Source organism: Pristiophorus japonicus, chromosome 10, assembly GCF_044704955.1.
Source record: "Pristiophorus japonicus isolate sPriJap1 chromosome 10, sPriJap1.hap1, whole genome shotgun sequence".
Lineage (NCBI taxonomy): Eukaryota > Metazoa > Chordata > Chondrichthyes > Pristiophoridae > Pristiophorus > Pristiophorus japonicus.
The window spans coordinates 171,446,129-171,466,905 of record NC_091986.1 but is presented as its reverse complement, the minus strand read 5'-3'; the positions used below and the strand labels follow the sequence as shown (position 1 = coordinate 171,466,905).

The window sequence follows — 20,777 nt, the reverse complement described above, 5'->3', positions numbered from 1 at the left end:
ATTTCAATACCTAATTTAGCTATGTTTTCCCAGTCCACCTATTTCAATGGCCCCAGAAAAATATCAATAGCCACTGCATCTGCGAAATCTAAGCTGTAAGTACATCCCTGCAATTTTTGGGATACTACGATCCCATTTCCACCAGCAAGCTTCATCACAATCTTCCCAAATATATCTTGCAATCTACCATTATTTCTTGTGAAGGAAAGAAAATGTCAGGTGTCCAAAAGCCAAACAAGTAAAGTGACTGACTCTTGTGATATCCCCTGTGGATGCCTTGTGGTATAAAAGTTGAGGGCAGTGTTGACCTTCATTGTCACTGGTAATGCAGGATTGACTAGGGAAGAACTTCCTTTTGCATTAGGCCAGTATAACTTGCTGGGGGTAGGGACTTTTTTGCACCCTTCCTTTATCCCAATGTCACCTCGTGTGGGGGGTAAAGTGTTGTAGCTTGGTGTACCTCCTTTGTCCCATCCATTGCATCTGCAGCTCCACTTTTCAAAGCTCATCAATGCATCAACTTGTTTTTTCTTCAGAAATGGATTTGCAAACTGTTGGATTCATCATTCTACACAAATCTCAGCAAATACTTTCAACTCATATCAAAGCATTATTACTTTCTAATGCATATTTAATGATACACCTAAAAAATATACAATGTGATGAATCTTCAGCTGTGTACTTACATATGTTCTAAGTTTGTCATAGGTTTGAACATTCTGCTTTCTATGTTTGTAATTTCTATTCCTTCAATACCACTGTTAAAGGAAAATGGAAGCAACAATTAACCTCAAGTTAAACAATAGGATAGATCCTTAAGTAAAAAACAAAAAAATGCTAAGGGCTGGATTTTCACCATTTAGCCGTACCACTGGTTTTCTGGTGGCATTTCAGTGCTATTTAAAAATTGAGTTTTTTTTTTTAAACCACTGAAATGCTACTCTCACTCAAAAGACACTATTTTCATCAAATAAAATCATTGGTAGGATTAACTGTATTTCATTCTTATTTTTCAACGTGTAACACTGAAAATAAAATGGATGGTATTTTTGCACATGCGTCATCAGTACAGTATGTTACAAGAGCTGTGTGTGCCACAACAGTAAAAGGGCAATTTTCTTAAACATTGGTATTGTCATTTTTACAGAGGAAACTCTCTACAAATCAGCCCAAACAGCGGCGCACGGTGGGGCGGGGCGGGTGGCCCACCCAGTTTCTTCCAATTAACCGAGGCGGAGGAACGTGCGGCAGCCGTGGTGGGTGCCCATGACAGGATGGCTACCCACGGGGGTGCTGATCCTGTAGTTGAAGGTAAGTGATGTAAAATCCGTGGGCTGCGTTAGTGTCATGTAATTTAATGTTTGTATCATGTAATAGAACGTCATGTAATGGATATGAATTCGGCTTCGGGTAATTTCGGGTTAGGGTAATTTCATGTAGTGTCTCTTGTCAACATATAATGCAGTACAGGTGGTCCTTCAAATAAGCCTGCGCTATGTGACCATACTCATATCACCCTTCCTCTTCCCCTGCTGCTAACCACTCGTATGTTGTTTTCTATTTTGCAGATGAGGAGGCGCATACGCCTCAATGGTAAGTGGTGTGAGGCAAAAAGTAAGAGGAACGAGAGGAAGATCAGGGGTTTATTCTTCATCTTGAAGATATCGATGGAGAAGCTGTTGTGGGGAGGGAGGAGGAGGAGGAGTAGGGGTTGGGGCTGCAGTGGAGGATCATGTGTTTTTAGTGGGACAAGCAGGGGATATTTTACGTGCGGCCAGCACTCCCTCGGAAGGATCCATCTTCCATGGGTTCCCCGCCACAGATAAAGCGAGACCAAGCGGTGTGCAGCAACGCACCCAGAGTGCGCAACCCCATATGCCGTCTCCACGGAAGTTGAGTCAGCAAGGCGGCCATGCTGTCAGACAGGCTGCTACAAACCTTGATATGGCGGGACTGTCTAGGGAGGACATCAATCAAGGTTGAGAGTTCCTCCGGGAGGAATTTCCGACAACGTCGCCGCGCTATCTGCCCGACAATCAGCAGACATGTCGGAGCAGACTGTGGGTTTGAAGGATGTATGCGAGTCTGTCAATGCTCTGCGGCAATTAATGGTCTTGCATTTTAGCACTGCACCGTCAGGTGTCATACCACCCAGAGTGACAACACCTGTGGGTGGGGAGGTAGAACTGCCTTCCTACACAGAAGCCGGTCTTTCATACCCCGAGCTTCTCAAGCAGATCCACACATGGTGCCACCAAAGTCTATCCCCTGACAACAGCAGCACTCTGGATGCCTTGCTGCACAACGTCCTGGTCCCAACACGGGTAGGGCAGAGGTAGAGGTACCGGAGAAAAGCGTTCGGGAGTGAAGAGTAGGAAGGCGAAAGGTGGGAAAGGCGGTAGGAGGCTTGGCGACAAGTAAAAGAAGTGCAGGGTGGGGGCTGATGTTTTGTTGCTGTTTTTGTTCTTGCTGTTGATGTTGTCGTTCTTGGAATTGTTGTTGTTATATTGTTGTTGTTGCAGCAAACATTTTAAAATCTTTAAAGTTAAAAAATTATTTATTCCATTTTTTCAAAGTTTGCAACATTTTATAAAATTTTGTTAAACATAACCATCCTTGTACTGTCTCTAACTTTCAGAAAATGAAGGGTAAAACTCAACGATAGAGTGTGGGGTAAAGGTGTATCATAACTCTCACTGTTCAAGCAAAGTGTTGATTTATGAGCTGTTAAATGTTGTGTATCTGTAAAGCATGCACTCCCATGTTCCGCCACCAGGGAGCTCATCCCCTGAAGTCCTAAGGGATCCCAGCATTCCTTGGGAGCACTGTATATAAGCCTGTCCCGAAGGCCTGTTCCTCACTCTGGAGTGTCTTATTAAAGACTGAGGTCACTGTTACTTTAACCTCCCTGTGTGCAGCCTCATCTGTGTTAGGTGACAACAACTGGCGACGAGAATACGAATCCAACACAAAGATGCAGCAAACTGTGGGCATCCTGGAGAAGCTCTCGGAGGGTGAGGGCTGGGAAGCCTATGTCGAATGGCTAGACCAGTACTTTGCACCCAACGAGCTAGATGGAGAAGGAAGCACTGCAAAAAAGAGAGCGGTCCTCCTCACGGTCTGCGGGGCACCGACCTACAGCCTCATGAAGAATCTTCCGGCTCGGGTGAAACCCACAGATAAGTCGTATGAGGAGCTGTGTACACTGGTTTGGGAGTATCTTAACGCGAGGGAGAGCGTGCTGATGGTGAGATATCGGTTCTACACGTGCCAGTGATCTGAAGGTCAGGAAGTGGCGAGCTACGTCGCCGAGCTAAGGCGACTTGCAGGACAATGATGGCTACCTGGAGCAAATGCTCAGAGACTTTCTTGTACTGGGCATTGGCCACGAGATCATCCTACGAAAACTTTTGACTGTAGAGACACTGACCCTCAGTAAGGCTATTGCGATAGCACAGGCGTTTATGTCCACCAGTGATAACACCAAACAAATCTGTCAGCACACAAGTGCTAGCAATGTTCATAAATTAACTGGAACTGTGTTTACGAGCAAAAATGTACAGGGCAGAACCCACGAGTCTGCAACTGCCAGCAGGCCTCAGGTGACCCAGATGAATCAGAGTCCCCAACAAAGGATGAATGCAAGGCAATTCACACCTTGTTGGCGTTGTGGAGGCTTCCATTCAGCCTATTCATGCCGCTTCAAAGGGTATGTTTGCAAGAGCTGTGGAATAATGGGGCACCTCCAACGAGCTTGCAAACGAGCTGCAAACTCTGCAAAACCTGCGAACCACCACATGGCAGAGAAAGATCGGTCCATGGTGGATCAAAGCAATTTCGAGCCTCAGAGAGAGGAGGCAGATGCTGAAGTACTCGGGGTGCACACATTTTCGATGAAATGTCCACCTATAATGCTAAACGTAAAATTGAATGGCTTACCCATAGCCATGGAACTGGGCACTGGCGCGAGCCAATCCATCATGAGTAAAAAGATGTTTGAGAGATTGTGGTGCAACAAGGCATTCAGACCAGCCCTGAGCCCTATGCACACGAAACTGAGAACGTACACCAAAGAGCTTATCACTGTCCTGGGCAGCGTCATGGTCAAGGCCACCTACGAGGGCACGGTGCACGAACTGCCACGCTAGATTGTCCCGGGCGATGGCCTCACTCTGCTTGGAAGGAGCTGGCTGGGCGAAATCTGCTGGAACTGGGATGACATCCGAGTGCTATCACATGTCGATGAGGCCTCATGTACCCAGGTTCTTCACAAATTTCGTTCCCTTTTTGAGCCAGGCATTGGAAACTTTTCCGGGGCGAAAGTGCGGATCCACTTGGTCCCATAGGCACGACCCATTCACTACAAGGCGTGAGCCGTACCTCACATGATGAGGGAGAGAGTGGAAATCGAGCTGGACAGTCTGCAATGCCAGGGCATCATCTCTCCAGTGGAATTCAGCAAGTGGGCCAGCCCGATTGTTCCAGTACTCAAAAGTGATGGCACGGTCAGGATTTGCGGCGATTATAAAGTAACTATTAATAATTTCTTGCTACAGGACCAATACCCGCTACCTAAGGCAGTCGACCTATTTGCGACGCTGGCAGGAGGTAAGACGGTCACCAAGCTCGACCTGACTTCGGCCGACATGACGCAGGAGCTGGAGGAGTCTTCGAAGGGCCTCATCTGCATCACCACGCACAAGGGACTGTTCATCTACAACAGATGCCCGTTTGGAATTCGGTCGGCCTGCAGCGATCTTCCAGAGAAACATGGAGAGCCTACTCAAGTTGGTACGACACATGGTGGTCTTTCAGGACGACATATTGGTCATAGGTCGGGACACCGCCAAGCACCTACAAAACCGGGAGGAGGTCCTCCAGTGACTGGATCGCGTAGGGCTGCGGCTGAAGAGGTCGAAATGCGTCTTCATGGCAACAGAAGTGGAGTTTTTGGGAAGAAAGATCGCGGCGGATGGCATTCGGCCCACAGACGCCAAACCAGAGGCTGTCAGGAATGCGCCCAGGCCACAGAATGTCACGGAGCTGCGGTCGTTCCTGGGACTCCTCAACTATTTTGGTAACTTCCTACTGGGGTTAAGCACTCTCTTAGAGCCGCTACATGTGTTATTGCGCAAAGGTGAGAACTGGGTATGCGGAAAAAAACAAGTAATTGCTTTTGAGAAAGCCAGAAACATTTTATGCTCCAACAAGCTGCTTGTATTGTATAACCCGTGTAAAAAACTTGTGCTAGCGTGTGACGTGTCGTCGTACGGAGTCGGGTATGTATTACAACAAGCTAACGTTGCGGGGAAGTTGCAATCTATCGCCGATGCTTCCAGGACTTTGTCTAAGGCCGAGAGGGCCCACAGCATGATTGAGAAAGAGGCATTAGCGTGTGTGTTCGGGGTAAAGAAAATGTATCAGTACCTGTTTGGCCTCAAATTTGAGCTGGAAACCGATCACAAGCCCCTCACATCCCTGTTCGCTGAAAATAAGGGGATAAATACTAATGCCTCAGCCCGCATATAAATGTGGGCACTCGCGCTATCAGCGCATAACTATACCATCCGCCACAGGCCAGGCATCGAGAACTGTGCGGATGCTCTCAGTGGGCTACCACTGCCCACCACGGGGGTGGAAATGGTGCAGCCTGCAAACTTGTTGATGGTGGCACAGCCCACAGACTTGTTGATGGTCATGGAAGCATTTGAAAATGATAAATCACCTGTCACGGCCACCCAGATTAGGACTTGGACCAGCCAAGATCCGCTGCTGTCCCAAATAAAAAACTGTGTACTGCATGGGAGCTGGGCCAGCATCCCCGTTGAAATGCAAGAGCCAATCAAGCCGTTCCAATGGCTGTCCATTCAGGCAGACTGCCTATTGTGGACTAACCGCATAGTGCTACCAAGAAAGGGCAGGGAGATGTTCATCTCGGATCTGTACAGCACACACCCGGGTATAGTAATGATGAAAGCGATAGCCAGATCCCACATGTGGTGGCCCGGTATCGACTCTGACTTATCGAGTCCTCTGTACGGCAATGCAGCGTATGTGCTCCATTGAGCAACGCGCCCAGAGAGGCACCACTAAGTTTGTGGTCCTGGTCCTCCAGACCATGGTCGAGGATCCATGTCGACTATGCGGGCCCGTTTCTTGGTAAAATGTTCCTGGTGATGGTGGATGCTTTTTCAAAATGGATTGAATGTGAAATAATATCGGGAAGCACCGCCACCACCAGTGAAAGCCTGAGGGCCATGCTTGCCACTCAGTGGTAAATGGGTGGTAAATGATCGAAAAAATGACGAAAATCCAGCATTAAGAACTTATTCATTTATTTTGGTTTCCGAAAATTATTAAAACATGCATGAAGACATACCATACATTTTTTCGAATAGTAAAGTCTCATGACACACATGAACAGTATTTTTTTCTTTCAAAATGAAGCAATATAATTCTATACAGTTGCTCACTTGTTTGATCTCATATACTATTTTGTCCATGTTATGAACTCAAGCCAAACTATATAAAATGAAATAACTGATTAGATTATGAGCTACATCTTAGAGATGATGGAGAATATTTTATTTAATTCCACAAAAACAGTAGCTAAGATTAATCTAAATTTTGCAATTAACTTACAGAGATTGAAGTTGTTTAAGAGCATCGAACTGATCGAGATGAATAAACTTGAGGGGATTGTCAGATATATTCCTGAAAGAAATTAAAATGATTAATTTTATTATAGAAATACAAAATGCAAATTATATTAAGTAATAATGCATAAATTATGGTAGCATTAATTAGTTTTTCTTACAATTTTACCAGTAACTTAACATTTTTGAAAAGATGTTTGGGTAGTTCCTGGATCTTGTTTGATGACAATTCCCTGAGAAAAATACAAAATGAGTGATCATAAAATTGTTGGTTATATTACTTATTCAGCAAAGCAAAGTAACTTCATAGTACAATAAAACTTAAAAGGTCATTTGTACATTAGAAATAAAATTAACATTGAAGGTTTAGCATCAACAAAAAAAAATCAATCGTTCAAATATTAGTCTAGAAACCATCTAATCAATTCCAAAGAGTTGTACTTCATTTTTCTGCATCTAAAACACTTTAGATCTATTTTAATTTTAGAAATTTGTTCAAATTACATTTTTGAGACTGCAGTCGAAACTTCATGAAACAAACTTTGTTAGTTTAGCCAATAATACAAATTTGTTGGTAAAGGTTAGTTCTAAATATAATCAGGGAGTGGTTGCAGCGAATAGTATAGATGCATTTAAAGGGAGGCTAGGCAGCATATGAAGGAGAATGGAATAGAGGGTTATGCTGATAGATTTAGATGAGGAAAGATGCGAGGTGGCTCAAGTGGAGCATAAACGCTCGCATGGACTGATTGGACTGAATGGCCTGTTTGTGTAAAGGTCATTAGTATTCTAAATAAAATAATTTAAAATTGAAAAAATACATTGTATCATTATTAAGCTGTAACTAAGTTAATTTGCAAATTAAGAGGGAATCATCCTTTATTTTCATAGTTTACAAAATAAAATAAAATTCTTATAATCTGAATTGTGTGAAAAAAATTAATTGACTGTATAAAAATGTCACATTACACGATATCCACCATTGTCGACTATATGAAACAGCACCTATTTTAGCAAGTTTTGAAAGAATAACATAAGCAATATTAGTTAAGGAGTAGTATAATTTCCTCTGAGAGACAGTGGTTGTGCATGTGCTAAATGTGCATTAAGAAGATTTTTTGAGCTTGCACTAAAATATCGGGGCCAAAATTCAGGCCCGCCAAAAACCTGGCTCACTTACCGTTTTTTAAAAATGTTTTCACTGCTGGGTAGGATGAGGTTGATTCTTGATCGAGATTCAACTCCTTGTCCTTTTTTAAAAAAATCGATCAGGAAGCCGATCATAATGGGGGCAGAAGTGTGGCGGTAAGTGCTGGTGAGGGGAAAAAGTGGAGGCGGCACAGATTCTCTGCCATTGTCACTCAGCAGCGGAGCGGTGGTGACTTCATTGCGCGTCTGCGTCACCACATATCTCCCCTACTTTAAAGGGGAGAGAATCGGCAAATGTTGAGGTTCGGCCACTCGGCCACCAGGGAGGCTGGCCCAGCGGCCTGGCACCCAAGAGGGGGTGCCAGGCTGCCTTTTAGCGGCCTGGCTGAACCTGGGGCACAATAGTCCGGCTGACGTGGAAGTCGGCCAGCAAAAAAAATAAAATGGCGGCCGCGGCAGTGGGCCCTCGCCTTTAATGGCCGCTGCGCAGCCAGAGAGAATACAAGATGCACCGACAGAAAGCTTCGGGAGCACTGCTCAGCGGGCATTAGATTTTTCGGCTTGAAATTCGACGGAGATGGGGGTGTCCCAGCAGTGCGCGTACAGATGACGCACTCACGGCCACTCGGCAGTGGCGGGGCGGAAGTGGGGACCTTCAGAAAAAAACCCTGCTGAATTTGGCTGGTGGCGGCCATTCAACCAGAAATTAGCGGCCATTAAATTCCGCCGTCTGGTCGCCGCATTCAAACGGTAATGGGCCTTATCGGGACCTTGAATTTTGGCCCCATCATGTACTAATTTTAGTACATACACTAAAAATTGTTCCTGGGAGAAAAATAGTACAATCCACAATAATGCACAGACTTGGTGCTAATCCTGTTATTTTATGTTAACTTTCTGTTAAGTAGTGGTTATAGAAACACAGGTTAAAGAAAAATGGTGCAAATTTTCTACAGATTTACTGCTTTCTTGTATTGAGATAATTAGTTCCATTTCAATCTGAGGGTATGATTTCTGCTTTTTAGTATTAATAATCCTATTTCTTGATAGAAATAATGCTGAAATTTCAGGATTATCCAGACGAATTTCTGCTGGCATGAGACAGACTGGCGCCAAAGAAGTGCCCCAAATGGTAAGTACTTTTGCCTGTCAGCCCTATGCAAATAAGGTGCATTCCCACTGATCCTGCAAATTACAGTGGGAGTGGTAAGTGTTGGAAGGCAACAACAATTAAATCCTCTTCTATCTTTAGCTTATTTCTTAGTTTATACAATTTTTATTTTCATTCTCAGAATGTGTGCATTGCTGGTAAGGTTGGCATTTGCTGCCTATGCCTGGCAAAGCATGCCCCCTTGTCCAGCAGACAGCAGGTCCTTTTGCAAGAAACTGTATACCCTGTCTGCTAGGTATGGCCTTCAACGAACAGCACCCCTTCACGCTGCCTTCTGTTCAGCACAGTTAGTGCTGGTTGCTAAGAGGCTGCTGCTCCTCTTTCTCCACCCAAAGAGACCAGTTATAATTGCAGCCATAATGAGCTGCAGGTGACACAGTCAAAAAAGTGGGAAAGAATTGATCTGGTAGCAGGAAGCTCTCCTGGAAAACCAGTCAGCAAAAAGATCCTGTGATCTACTCACCTACAGCCGAGTGCTCCTTATATAAAACTTCAATGGCCCTGGGAAGGAGGTTTCACTGACGGGTCAGGCGCTGGAGATTACATTCGCGATTTTAGTTAAAATGGCAACGGGGTCCTAATTGCATCATGGGATCTCAAATTAAATATATTCACAAGGCCGTCACCTGCCTGTGGTAGCACCTTTCTTGAATCAAAAAGCTGCGTGGTTAAAATGACAGCATTCGGGAGCACATTAGGAACTCATTGGGAAGTGCATGACCATCATTTTAATCACCCGCCTGCTTCCTTTCTGCCACGTGGGCAGGGTTAAAATCGTCCCATTACAGTTTAAATGTTTTGCATATTCATATTAAATTTCTATTTTAAAAGATTTGTCAACCCCATTAAATGGGATAGCGTCTCCATAAAAATAGCAGAATAATGCAATTTTTGGATACTAAGGGAATTAAGGGATATGGGGATAGGTCATGAAAGTGGAGCTGATGTAGAAGTCAGGCATGATTTTGTTGAATGTTCTTATACATGCATTAAGTGTTTCTACACAAATATTTGAACAGCTTATTTTCTAAGCATAGGTTCAGATTTTGGAAACACCAGGGGGCCGAAATTCGGTATCGCCCTGTTTGGGGGTGGTAACTGAAGCGGGACTTCCTGCGCCAGCAAAAAGTTTAACGACAGGCTATATTTAGTGCCGGCGATCACGATATTGCTTTTAGTGCCCTAAGAGTGGAGTGGAGCACTAAGGGAAGCATTCCACACTTCTCTTAGGGCACTAGCGGGGAGCGCTAATGAAGGGCTGGCGCATCCTAGCGCTGAAAGAGGAGGTTAGCTGGAGCACCTGGAAATTAAAAAAAAAATGCAAGGGAGCCAATTTGAACATCGGGAAGAGCAAAGAAAGTGAAATCCATGAAAAGAAAGTACAGTGACATCTTTCATTAGCGCCCCAGGATCTTCTCTGACAGCTGTGAACAACTGCTTTTTCTGGCGCGATTAGGTGAAGTAATTTTAATTTGGATTCCGTGGCGCTGCCGGGACATTGCACACTGGCACTACAATGCCTGGTGCTAAGTATTAGTGCCGCCGCTAAAAACCTAATCAAGTTTGCGAGCGGTGTTAATATCCCTTTACCGCTCCAGTAGCTCCCCTCGTGAATGCTAACAGGTGGCACTAATCAATTACATTTTTTGCCCCTTATTACTTCACAATGGTGACTGAAATCTTTATATGTGGCTTTGTGTAAGCCTACTAAAAGCCTTTAAGTTACAAAAGTGACAAGCAACTGACAGATAAATCTCCTGCAGGGATTAAAAATGCTCATGAACTAGATTGTATTTCAAAACTGATCAAATCTCTGGTATTTTTAAGGTGAACAGTTTTGAGACCCAATGCTAGATTTTCTTGCATTGGCAGTAAGTGTGCTTACCTACCATTTGGCCCATTTTCTTCTGATGTTGACCAAATTGGACTATTCATATATCATCTATCAGGTGATATTTAGATCAGAAATGTAACAGTAATGAGAGAAAAGAAAGTCTATCCAAGCAATAAATGTAGTGTCATCTTGCTAATTGACTGCTCACTCATTCCTGATTATCCTATTCTACCCATCACCTTATTACTTAGGGGAAATCATTTTACTGATCAGGTAAAGTCTTTTTTATCACATTGATAAATAAAAGGCATGCCGACATTATCACCAAGAGTAAAATCTAAACACTTCAGCTGGTATTTCAAAAGTCAGGAACTTTTCTATATATATGTATATCACACACATATTAAAATAAAAGTAAAGTTGCATTGATAATGTTAGAATGCAAGCAGACTTACAGTTCTATCAAATTATGTAGTGGAGCAAATGTCTTTTCTGAAATGGCAGTAATTTCATTCCGCTGAATGTACCTGTCAAAGAAAAAAATCTCAACTGTGACCAAATTCTAAAAAGGACAGAGCCATCAAAATAGGCCTGTGTCAGTTAATGAGGAAACAACATGAGAAAGTAACCCACCTCCCCTAATCCTCATGCTCACCAACCTACCTGTTGCAGACATGTCTGTCCATGAAAGGACTGGTAGGAGTGACCTAATGGTATCAACCTATTGAAGTTATAACACGGGACTACCTGCATGCCAAACACCAAAAACAGCAGGCTAGAGAGAGCGAAGTGGTTCCACAATCAAAAGATCAGAGTAAAGCTTTCCAGCCCGACACTTGAGAATGGTGGTGGATAATCAAGCAACTAACAGGAGCTGAAGACTCCATGAATATCCCCATCTTCAACTATGCTGCAGCCTAGCATGGGAATGCAAGGGACAAGGATGAAGTATTTGAAAATGACTTAAGCCAAAAATGCCAAGTGGATGATCCTACTTGCCCTCCTCCCAAGGTCCCCACCACCAATGTGGAGCCAATTTTGTTCACTCCACGTGGCATTAAGAAGTGGCTGAGTGCATGAGACAAAGTAATGACCCTAACAACATCCCGGCTGTACTGCTGAATATCTGCTCACCAGAGATATCTGCACCCCTAGCTACACTGTTCCAGCACAGCTAGGACTCTGGCATCTGCCCGACAAGGCATATGATTGCCCAGGTATGTCCTATCCACAAAATATGAGATAAACCTGACAATTATGACCTGATCAGCATTTTCTTAGTCATCAGTAAAAAGTGATGGAGGGAGTCATCAATGATGCCATCAAGCAACACCTACTCCCTAATAACTTGCTCACTAATGCTCAGTTTAGGTTCTTCCAGTTCCACTCAGCTCCTGACCTCATTACACCCTTAATACAGACATGGACAAGAGAAGAGGTGAGAGTAGCTACCCTCAAGGCAACATTTGACCGATGACAGCAAGAAGCACTTGGTGAGGAACCATACTTTATACATCGGAAGATGGTCACAGTTGTTGAAGGTCAATCAACGCAGCTCCAGGACATAATTGCAGGAGTTTCTCATAGAAATGTCCATGGACCAACCACCTCCAACTACTTCATCAGCAACTTTCCCTCAGGGAGGAATAAGGTTATGAGTCGAACTTATTTGCTGACAATTCCACAGAGTTCACCTCCGTTTACAATTCCTCTGATAATGAAGCAACCCATACCAGCCTACAGCAGGACTTGGGACAACATCCAGGCTTGAGCTGACAGATGGCCGATAACATTTGTGTCATATAGGTTCTAAGCAATAACCATCTTAAGCAAAAATACCCAGCCACCTTCTGCCCTTTAACACCACGGTCCTTGTTGAGTTCTCCACCGTCATCACCTTGGGGGTGAGGGGGTTGAGGGCGTTCACCATTGACCGGAGCTTATTGGACCAGCCATATCAACACTGTGGCTACAAGAGCAGGGCAGATGCTTGGTACTCTTCAATGAGTGGCTCACATCCTGATGCCTCAAAGACTTACTACAATCTGCTCAGCTAAAGTCAGGAGTGTGATGGAATACTCCCTACTCATCCTGATGGCTGGAGCCACAACAACACTCATGGAGCTTGACACCATCCAGAACAGAACAGTTCATTTGATTAATGCCCCTGGCACTGAACTCAATACCCACCTCCTTCATCAGGTGCAGTGTGGCTACAGTATGTATTATCTACAGGATGCACTGCAGCAACTCATCAAGGTTATTCAGACACCACCTCACTCCCCAACTGGGTAGAATATACAAAATGGGCAAGAAACATAGAAATTAAGGGAAATCTATGTGGGAAACAAGGCAGGTATTGCGAAAAACAAGGGTGCATCTCAGCCTAAGAGCAAACACTCCGAAATCACATGGCTCCTTTACCTGGCAGGATAGATAGAAGTGAGAGATTTAGCAGCATTTTCTTTTAATGTTCTTAAGCCACATTACAGAATCAATTCTATGCCTGGAACAGAGCCTTGAAAATCTACTCCATAAGATGTGGCCACTCAAGAATGGGTAGTCTCTTGAGATACCCGAGAGTTGTTGCTCCTCTGGGATCTTGAGGGAATAAAATGACTTTTCTTAACAAAATTCTACCTAGTTGTCAGATTTTGTATTTATTTGTTCATTTTAATTTTCTTATGCTGTAATCTATGGAATTGGAATATATGCTAACATACTGAAACTTCTGCGCTATATCTCATTTGCATTTATCTGATACCACCTCTTTCAGGAAGTTCAAAATGGGCTTGATCACTGCAATATTGAAATAGTAGAACAGAAGGAGGTCACTGCCCTCTAAAACCATAAGAGTGAACAATCTCAAAAAAGTTGACATAGAATTATACGCCCTCCACCTTCAGATACAATTGTAAAATACGATGGATTATGTTCAAAGACACTGACTTGCGGTTTTCACTGAAAAATGAATGGAATATGATCTCCAAAACACCAGATAAGTTTTCATAAAATCCCACAGTTCTGTGTAATAAAGATAGAATTTAATTTATTTAGTCAGGATAACTAGTAGGCCAAATTATGAATGGACAAAATTGCAGAATGCAATCCCAAAAGCAGTGGTTAAAACTCCCAGAACCCCATGTAAGAAAATTTAATTTGAATTATTCAGCCACCATAAATCAAAGGCTGTGATAGTGAACTCTTGGAGTCAACATACTAAGCCCTGTGATAGCGGGGAAGGTGACCCAACCGTGGCTAACAAGGGAAATTAAGGATAGTGTTAAATCCAAGGGAGAGGCATATAAATTGGCCAGAAAAAGCAGCAAACCTGAGGACTGGGAGAAATTTAGAATTCAGCAGAGGAGGACAAAGGGTTTAGTAAGAGGGGGAAAATAGAGTACGAGAGGAAGCTTGCCGGAACATAAAAACTGACTGCAAAAGCTTCTATAGATATGTGAAGAGAAAAAGATTAGTGAAGACAAACATAGGTCCCTTGCAGTCAGATTCAGGTGAATTTATAATGGGGAACAAAGAAATGGCAGACCAATTGAACAAATACTTTGGTTCTGTCTTCACGAAGGAAGATACAAATAACCTTGTGAAAGTACTAGGGGACCGAGGGTCTAGTGAGAAGGAGGAACTAAAGGATATCCTTATTAGGCAGGAAATTGTGTTCGGAAATTGATGGGATTGAAGGCCGATAAATCCCTTGGGCCTGATAGTCTGCATCACAGAGTACTTAAGGAAGTGGCCCTAGAAATAGTGGATGCATTGGTGATCATTTTCCAACAGTTCCTTTTGGACTGGAGGGTAGCTAATGTAACACCACTTTTTAAAAAGCGAGCGAGAGAGAAAGCGGGTAATTATAGACCGGTTAGCCTGACATCAGTGGTGGGGAAAATGTTGGAATCAATTATTAATCATGAAATAGCAGCACATTTGGAAAGCAGTGACAGGATCGGTCCAAGTCAGCATGGATTTATGAAGGGGAAATCATGCTTGACAAATCTTCTGGAATTTTTTGAAGATGTAACTAGTAGAGTGGACAAGGGAGAACCAGTGGATGTGTTGTATTTGGATTTTCAAAAGGCTTTTGACAAGGTCCCACACAAGAGATTGCTGTGCAAAATCAAAGCACATGGTATTGGGGATAATATACTGATGTGGATAGAGAACTGGTTGGCAGACAGGAAGCAGAGAGTCGGGATAAACAGGTCCTTTTCAGAATGGCAGGCAGTGACTAGTGGAGTGTCGCAGGGCTCAGTGCTGGGACCCCAGCTCTTTACAATATACATCAATGATTTGGATGAAGGAATTATGTGTATTATCTCCAAGTTTGCAGATGACACTAAATTGGGTGGCGGTGTGAGCTGTTAGGGGGACACTAGGAGGCTGCAGGGTGACTTAGACAGGTTAGGTGAGTGGGCAAATACATGGCAGATGCAGTATAATGTGGATAAATGTGAGATTATCCACTTTGGGGACAAAAACCACGAAGACAGAATATTATCTGAATGGTGGCAGATTCGGAAAAGGGGCGGTGCAACAAGACCTGGGTGTCATGGTTCATCAGTCATTGAAGATTGGCATACAGGTGCTGCAGGTGGTAAAGAAGACAAAGGGTATGTTGGCCTTCATAGCTAGGGGATTTGAGTATAGGAGCAGGGAGGTCATACTGCAGTTATTATGTTCAATTTTGGTCTCCTAATCTGAGGAAGGATGTTCTTGCTATTGAGGGAGTGCAGCAAAGGTTCACCAGACTGATTCGCCGGGATGGCCGGACTGACATTTGAGGAGAGACTTGATCAACTGGGCCTTTGTACATTGGAGTTTAGAAGGAGGAGAGGGGATCTCATAGAAACATACAAGATTCTGACAGGACCGGACAGGTTAGATGCAGATAGATTGTTCCTAATGTTGGGGAAGTCCAAAACCAGGGGACACAGTCTAAGGATAAGGGGTAGGCCATTTAGGACTGAGATGAGGAGAAACTTCTTCATGCAGAGAGTTGTTAACCTGTGGAATTCCCTGCCGCAGAGAGTTGTTGATGCCAGTTCATTGGATATATTCAAGAGGGATTTAGATATGGCCCTTATGGCTAAAGGGATCAAGGGGTATGGAGAGAAAGCAGGAAAGGGGTACCGAGGGAATGATCAACCATGATCTTATCGAATGATGGTGCAGGCTCGAAGGGCCGAATGGCCTACTCCTGCACCTATTTTCTATGTTCTATGTAACAATGAGGATAAACAAACTTTACTATCTTCTCCCACTGTCTTTATCTTACAAATAGATTTGGCTGCATAAATATACTTACAGCACAATCAGTTTATCACATCTCAGGAAAGTTGAATAATCTAAAGACTTGATGCGATTATTGTCAAAATCCCTAAAAAAATAACAATTGGTATCAAAATAAATTTGAGCACAGATATAATAGGATGAATTGGACTACAATAAGTATTTAGAACATTAATAGTAAATAATAATATCTGAAAACACAAGGATTTTTGAGAAGTTTGCGACCGGGTTTTCGGCGCGATTTGACCCTCCGCAGCGAAAACCCCATCGCAAAGCCCAAGCGGGATCCTCGGCTCATTGTTTGTGGCAGCGATGGGACGTACTGCCGGGGAGAGGTGCACCAACGTGCAATGCCGCGGATTGCGTTACCGTCGGACTTTCAGCTCTCTCCCGACCCGTACACCACGCCCAGAATACCGAGTGCAGCCCTGCCAGCAGCGGTAAGTATGAAAACCTGCAAAAAAGGTAAGTTAAAGCTTTTATTTTTTCATTTCTTTTTCAGCAATTCGATAGATAAGTGTCTTGTAAATGTTTTTTGATTGCTTTTTGGAATTTTTTAATTTCCCCTCTCCGCCCCCAAGGCTACTCTCGCAGCGCTCCCAGCCCCGGACCAAATTTGGCGAAACTCGCGTTTTTGCGCCGCCAATCCTCGTGCAACGCCCCCCTTACCAAACGTAAAACCTGAAAGTTTGGCCTAAAAACATTAAGTTTCACGTATCGCTACTGTTTTCGCCAAAAAACCCGAAAGCCGAAAATCCAGCCCGTTATATCAGAAAGAAAAATACTCACTAACTTTATAAACAACAAATAGAAAATGTATTTACTCACAGCCAATACACGCTTGGGATTTCAGCACATATCGTTCTCTTTGGCAGCTTTTCCAGTAAATTGTTGACCATGGATCTAGAAAAAAAAACAGATTTACTATAATGTGCTGAGCAAGAAAACTAAATCTCCCACTTGTCACTCACTTGCAGAACAAAGAAGCACAAGATCACAAATGCAGATGAGGAAGGCCATTTGACCCATCCTTGTTTTCGGGTCTGAAATGGGTGCTGCATAGGGAGCAGCATTGATATTAATACTGCCATCTTCAGTTTCCCAGTTATATATGTAAAGGGCCTTGTAAAACGCTTGTTTTAGGTGGTCACCAGTGATGCCTGAAAAAATGGGTCGGATGTCTCCCTGGCATCCTTTGGGTGCGAAACATTGGTCCCTGAAATTGGCCTTCATTGCATCCATTTTACACTCATAAAATGGGCGCATCAAGGTCCAATTTCTGCCCCAGACTGTTTCCAGTGGTTGCAAGGTTAATTAATGAGGGGGACATAGTTACAAGATTAAATGTAAACGAGTTAGAAAAGGGAGCAGGACAAACACTTTTGTGCAGAGGGTTGAGAGACTGATATTGAAGCAGAGACCATGTTAACATTTAACAATAGGTTAGTTGGTGGTTGAAGGAAAAAAGGATAAAGGGATATGGGAATAAGGCAGGCATATGGAATAACGACTATTGCTTGCATGGAGGATAAACATTAACACGGACTGGGTGGGCCAAATGGCCCGTTTTCAAGTTGTAATTTTTAATTTTTTTCAGTAATTCGATAAATTAGTGTCTTGTAAATGTTTTGGGTAATTTTTTTTATTTTTTTCCTCACAAGGCTGTTCAGAGAAGGTTCACTAGGTTGATTCTGGAAATGAGGAGGTTGACTTATGAAGATAGGTTGAGTAGGTTATATAAGAACATAAGAAATAGGAACAGGAGTAGGCCATACAGCCCCTCGAGCCTGCTCCGCCATTCAATAAGATCGTGACTGATCTGATCATGGACTCAGCTCCACTTCCCCGCCCGCTCCCCATTACCCCTTATCGTTTAAGAAACTGTCTATTTCTGTCCTAAATTTATTCAATGTCCCAGCTTCCACAGCTCTCTGAGGCAGCGAATTCCACAGATTTACAACCCTCTGGGAGAAGAAATTTCTCCTCATCTCTGTTTTAAATGGGCGGCCCCTTATTCTAAGGCCGTGCCCTCTAGTTCTAGTCTCCCCCATCAGTGGAAACATCCTCTCTGCATCCACCTTGTCAAGTCCCCTCATAATCTTATACGTTTCGATAAGATCACCTCTCATTCTTCTGAATTCCAATGAGTAGAGGCCCAACCTACTTAACCTTTCCTCATAAGTCAACCCCCTCATCCCCAGAATTAACCTAGTAAACCTTCTCTGAACTACCTCCAAAGCAAGTATATCCTTTCGTAAATATGGAAACCAAAACTGCACGCAGTATTCCAGGTGTGGCCTCACCAATACCTTATATAGCTGTAGCAAGACTTCCCTGCTTTTATATTCCATCCCCTTTGCAATAAAGGCCAAGATACCATTGGCCTTCCTGATCACTTGCAGTACCTGCATACTATCCTTATGTGTTTCATGCACAAGTACCCCCAGGTCCCGCTGTACTGCGGCACTTTGCAATCTTTTTCCATTTAAATAATAACTTGTTCTTTGATTTTTTTTCTGCCAAAGTGCATGACCTCACACTTTCCGACATTATACTCATCTGCCAAATTTTTGCCCACTCACTTAGCCTGTCTATGTCCTTTTGCAGATTTTGTGTGTCCTCCTCACACATTGCTTTTCCTCCCATCTTTGTATCGTCAGCAAACTTGGCTATGTTACACTCAGTCCCTTCTTCCAAGTCGTTAATTAGATTGGGAATAGTTGGGCTTGTACTCATTGAAGTTCAGAAGAATGATATATGTTTAGAAAAGATCACATGAGATAATGAGGGGGCTTGACAAGGTGGATGCAGAGAGGATATTTCCACTCATAGGGAAACTAAAACTAGGGGACAGAGTCTCAGAATAATGGTCCGCCCATTTAAAACTGAGATGAGGAGGAATTTCTTCTCTGAGGGTTGTAAATCTGTGGAATTCTCTGCCCCAGAGAGCTGTGGAGGGTGGGTCCTTTAATATATTTAAGGCGGAGCTAGACAGATTTTTGAGCACTAAGGGAATAAAGGGTTATGGGGAGCGAGCAGAGAAGTGGAGCTGAGTCCATAATCTTATTAAATGACGGAGCAGACTCAAAGGGCCAATTGGCCTACTCCTGCTCCTATTTCTTATGTTCTTAATTTCTAGGTAATTATATGTAGTTATGTTGTTTTTTCCTTCCAATAAAGTGAAAGAATATTAGTTATATCTTCAGCTTAATTTACACCGCTCATCATTTTTATTATCACTCTGTCTTTTGAGTTATAATTTGTTAGTTTTGTAGTTTAGCATGTTTACATAAACATCAAGTATGCCTGCAGGCTAACTGTGGTGCATAATATGCCTGTACAGAAGAATTGGGTGTTGCAACAGGAATGGGAGAGGGGAGATGCAACAGAGGAGAAACAAATTGGCTGATGTATGCACAAACTTCAAATTGCTGGTGACAGATCTCCAAATGTGGATTCCTGAGGCAAGCTCAAAGTGGAGGAAGAAAGCGGCATTGCTGAATCCCAGATGTTGCAGCCCTCCCTGGTCAAGGTTGCAAAGGCAAGCAGGAGAGAGAGGTAACTGGCCCACTTCTCAAAAGGTTGGATGGTATGTTTGAATACTTATTTGGTAGGCACAGTAGCGTACAGGTCATTTAAAGGCAATAACAGCAAAATAAATTATTCCAATAGAATAAGCGAAATGTCTAATCAGCAGCATTGAGTTCAATGCATTTTTTTTAATGCGAGTTATACATCTTATATACTTATGCAAACTGCAGTGTACACTATATACAACACAGACATGTTAAAATACATCAGTCTTATTCAGAACAATGACATTAGTACATCAGTTATAATCATCTGAATACCTTTGAAAAAGAGTGAATGCCAAGAGCTCCAAAATTCAAACTGCAATAAATTCACATTCTTTGTAAAGAAAACTCTCAAAATGTTTACTAAATTGGAAGTGTTATGTATTTAACCCTTGGCAACCTGTATCACACCACCAACAGTGGGCCTACCTGTTGGAGTCCCAAGGGATCCCAGCATCCCTTGGGAGCACTGTATATAGGTCACCCACACGGTACCTGGACTCTGGAGTCTAATTAAATGAGCTAAGGTCACACTTACTCATTGCTTACAGTACTCAATTTCATCCTTTATTATGAGCGTAACAGGAAGAATTAAAAAAAATATGCTTACAAAATAAACAAAGATTCTAGTCCAATAAATAATCGTGGTGAGATTTTTGATATTAGGTTGTCATCAAGAAATCTGAAAAAAAGAATGACAATATTTCAGAAACAATAGCAAAATATGCAAGATTTAGGTTTTGTTAAGCTGCATGTTACATAGAATTACTTAAAACTTACAGCACAGAAACAGGCCAATCGGCCCAACTGGTCCATGCCAGTATTTATGCTGCACGTGAGCCTCCCTCCCATCCCTCTTCGTGTAATCCTATCAGCATAACCCTCTATTCCTTTCTCCCTCATGTGTTTATCTAGCTTTCACTTAAATGCATCTATGCGATTTACTTCAAGTATTCCTTGTGGTAACAAGTTCCACATTCTAACCATTCTCAGGATAAAAAAAGTTTTGCCTGAATTTATTAGTGACTATCTTATATTTGTGGCCCCTAGTTTTGGTGTCCCCCATTTCCCTTAACATGGCTGTAATC

At 43.0% G+C, this 20,777-nt stretch overlaps 1 protein-coding gene across 3 annotated transcripts in view; it reads right to left on the bottom strand.

The window, feature by feature from the left end:
• LOC139274850 (relaxin receptor 2-like) overlaps nucleotides 1–20,777 on the bottom strand; it is a 294,506-nt gene that overhangs the window by 106,793 nt on the left and 166,936 nt on the right. For all 3 annotated transcript variants that reach the window (XM_070891552.1, XM_070891551.1, XM_070891553.1), the window contains 7 exons: nucleotides 20,300–20,371; nucleotides 16,943–17,017; nucleotides 16,131–16,202; nucleotides 11,266–11,337; nucleotides 6,818–6,889; nucleotides 6,643–6,714; nucleotides 687–758 (listed from right to left, as the gene is read on the bottom strand). In XM_070891552.1, the coding sequence (XP_070747653.1) occupies nucleotides 687–758; nucleotides 6,643–6,714; nucleotides 6,818–6,889; nucleotides 11,266–11,337; nucleotides 16,131–16,202; nucleotides 16,943–17,017; nucleotides 20,300–20,371 (507 nt within the window). The remainder of the gene's footprint in view (nucleotides 1–686; nucleotides 759–6,642; nucleotides 6,715–6,817; nucleotides 6,890–11,265; nucleotides 11,338–16,130; nucleotides 16,203–16,942; nucleotides 17,018–20,299; nucleotides 20,372–20,777) is intronic.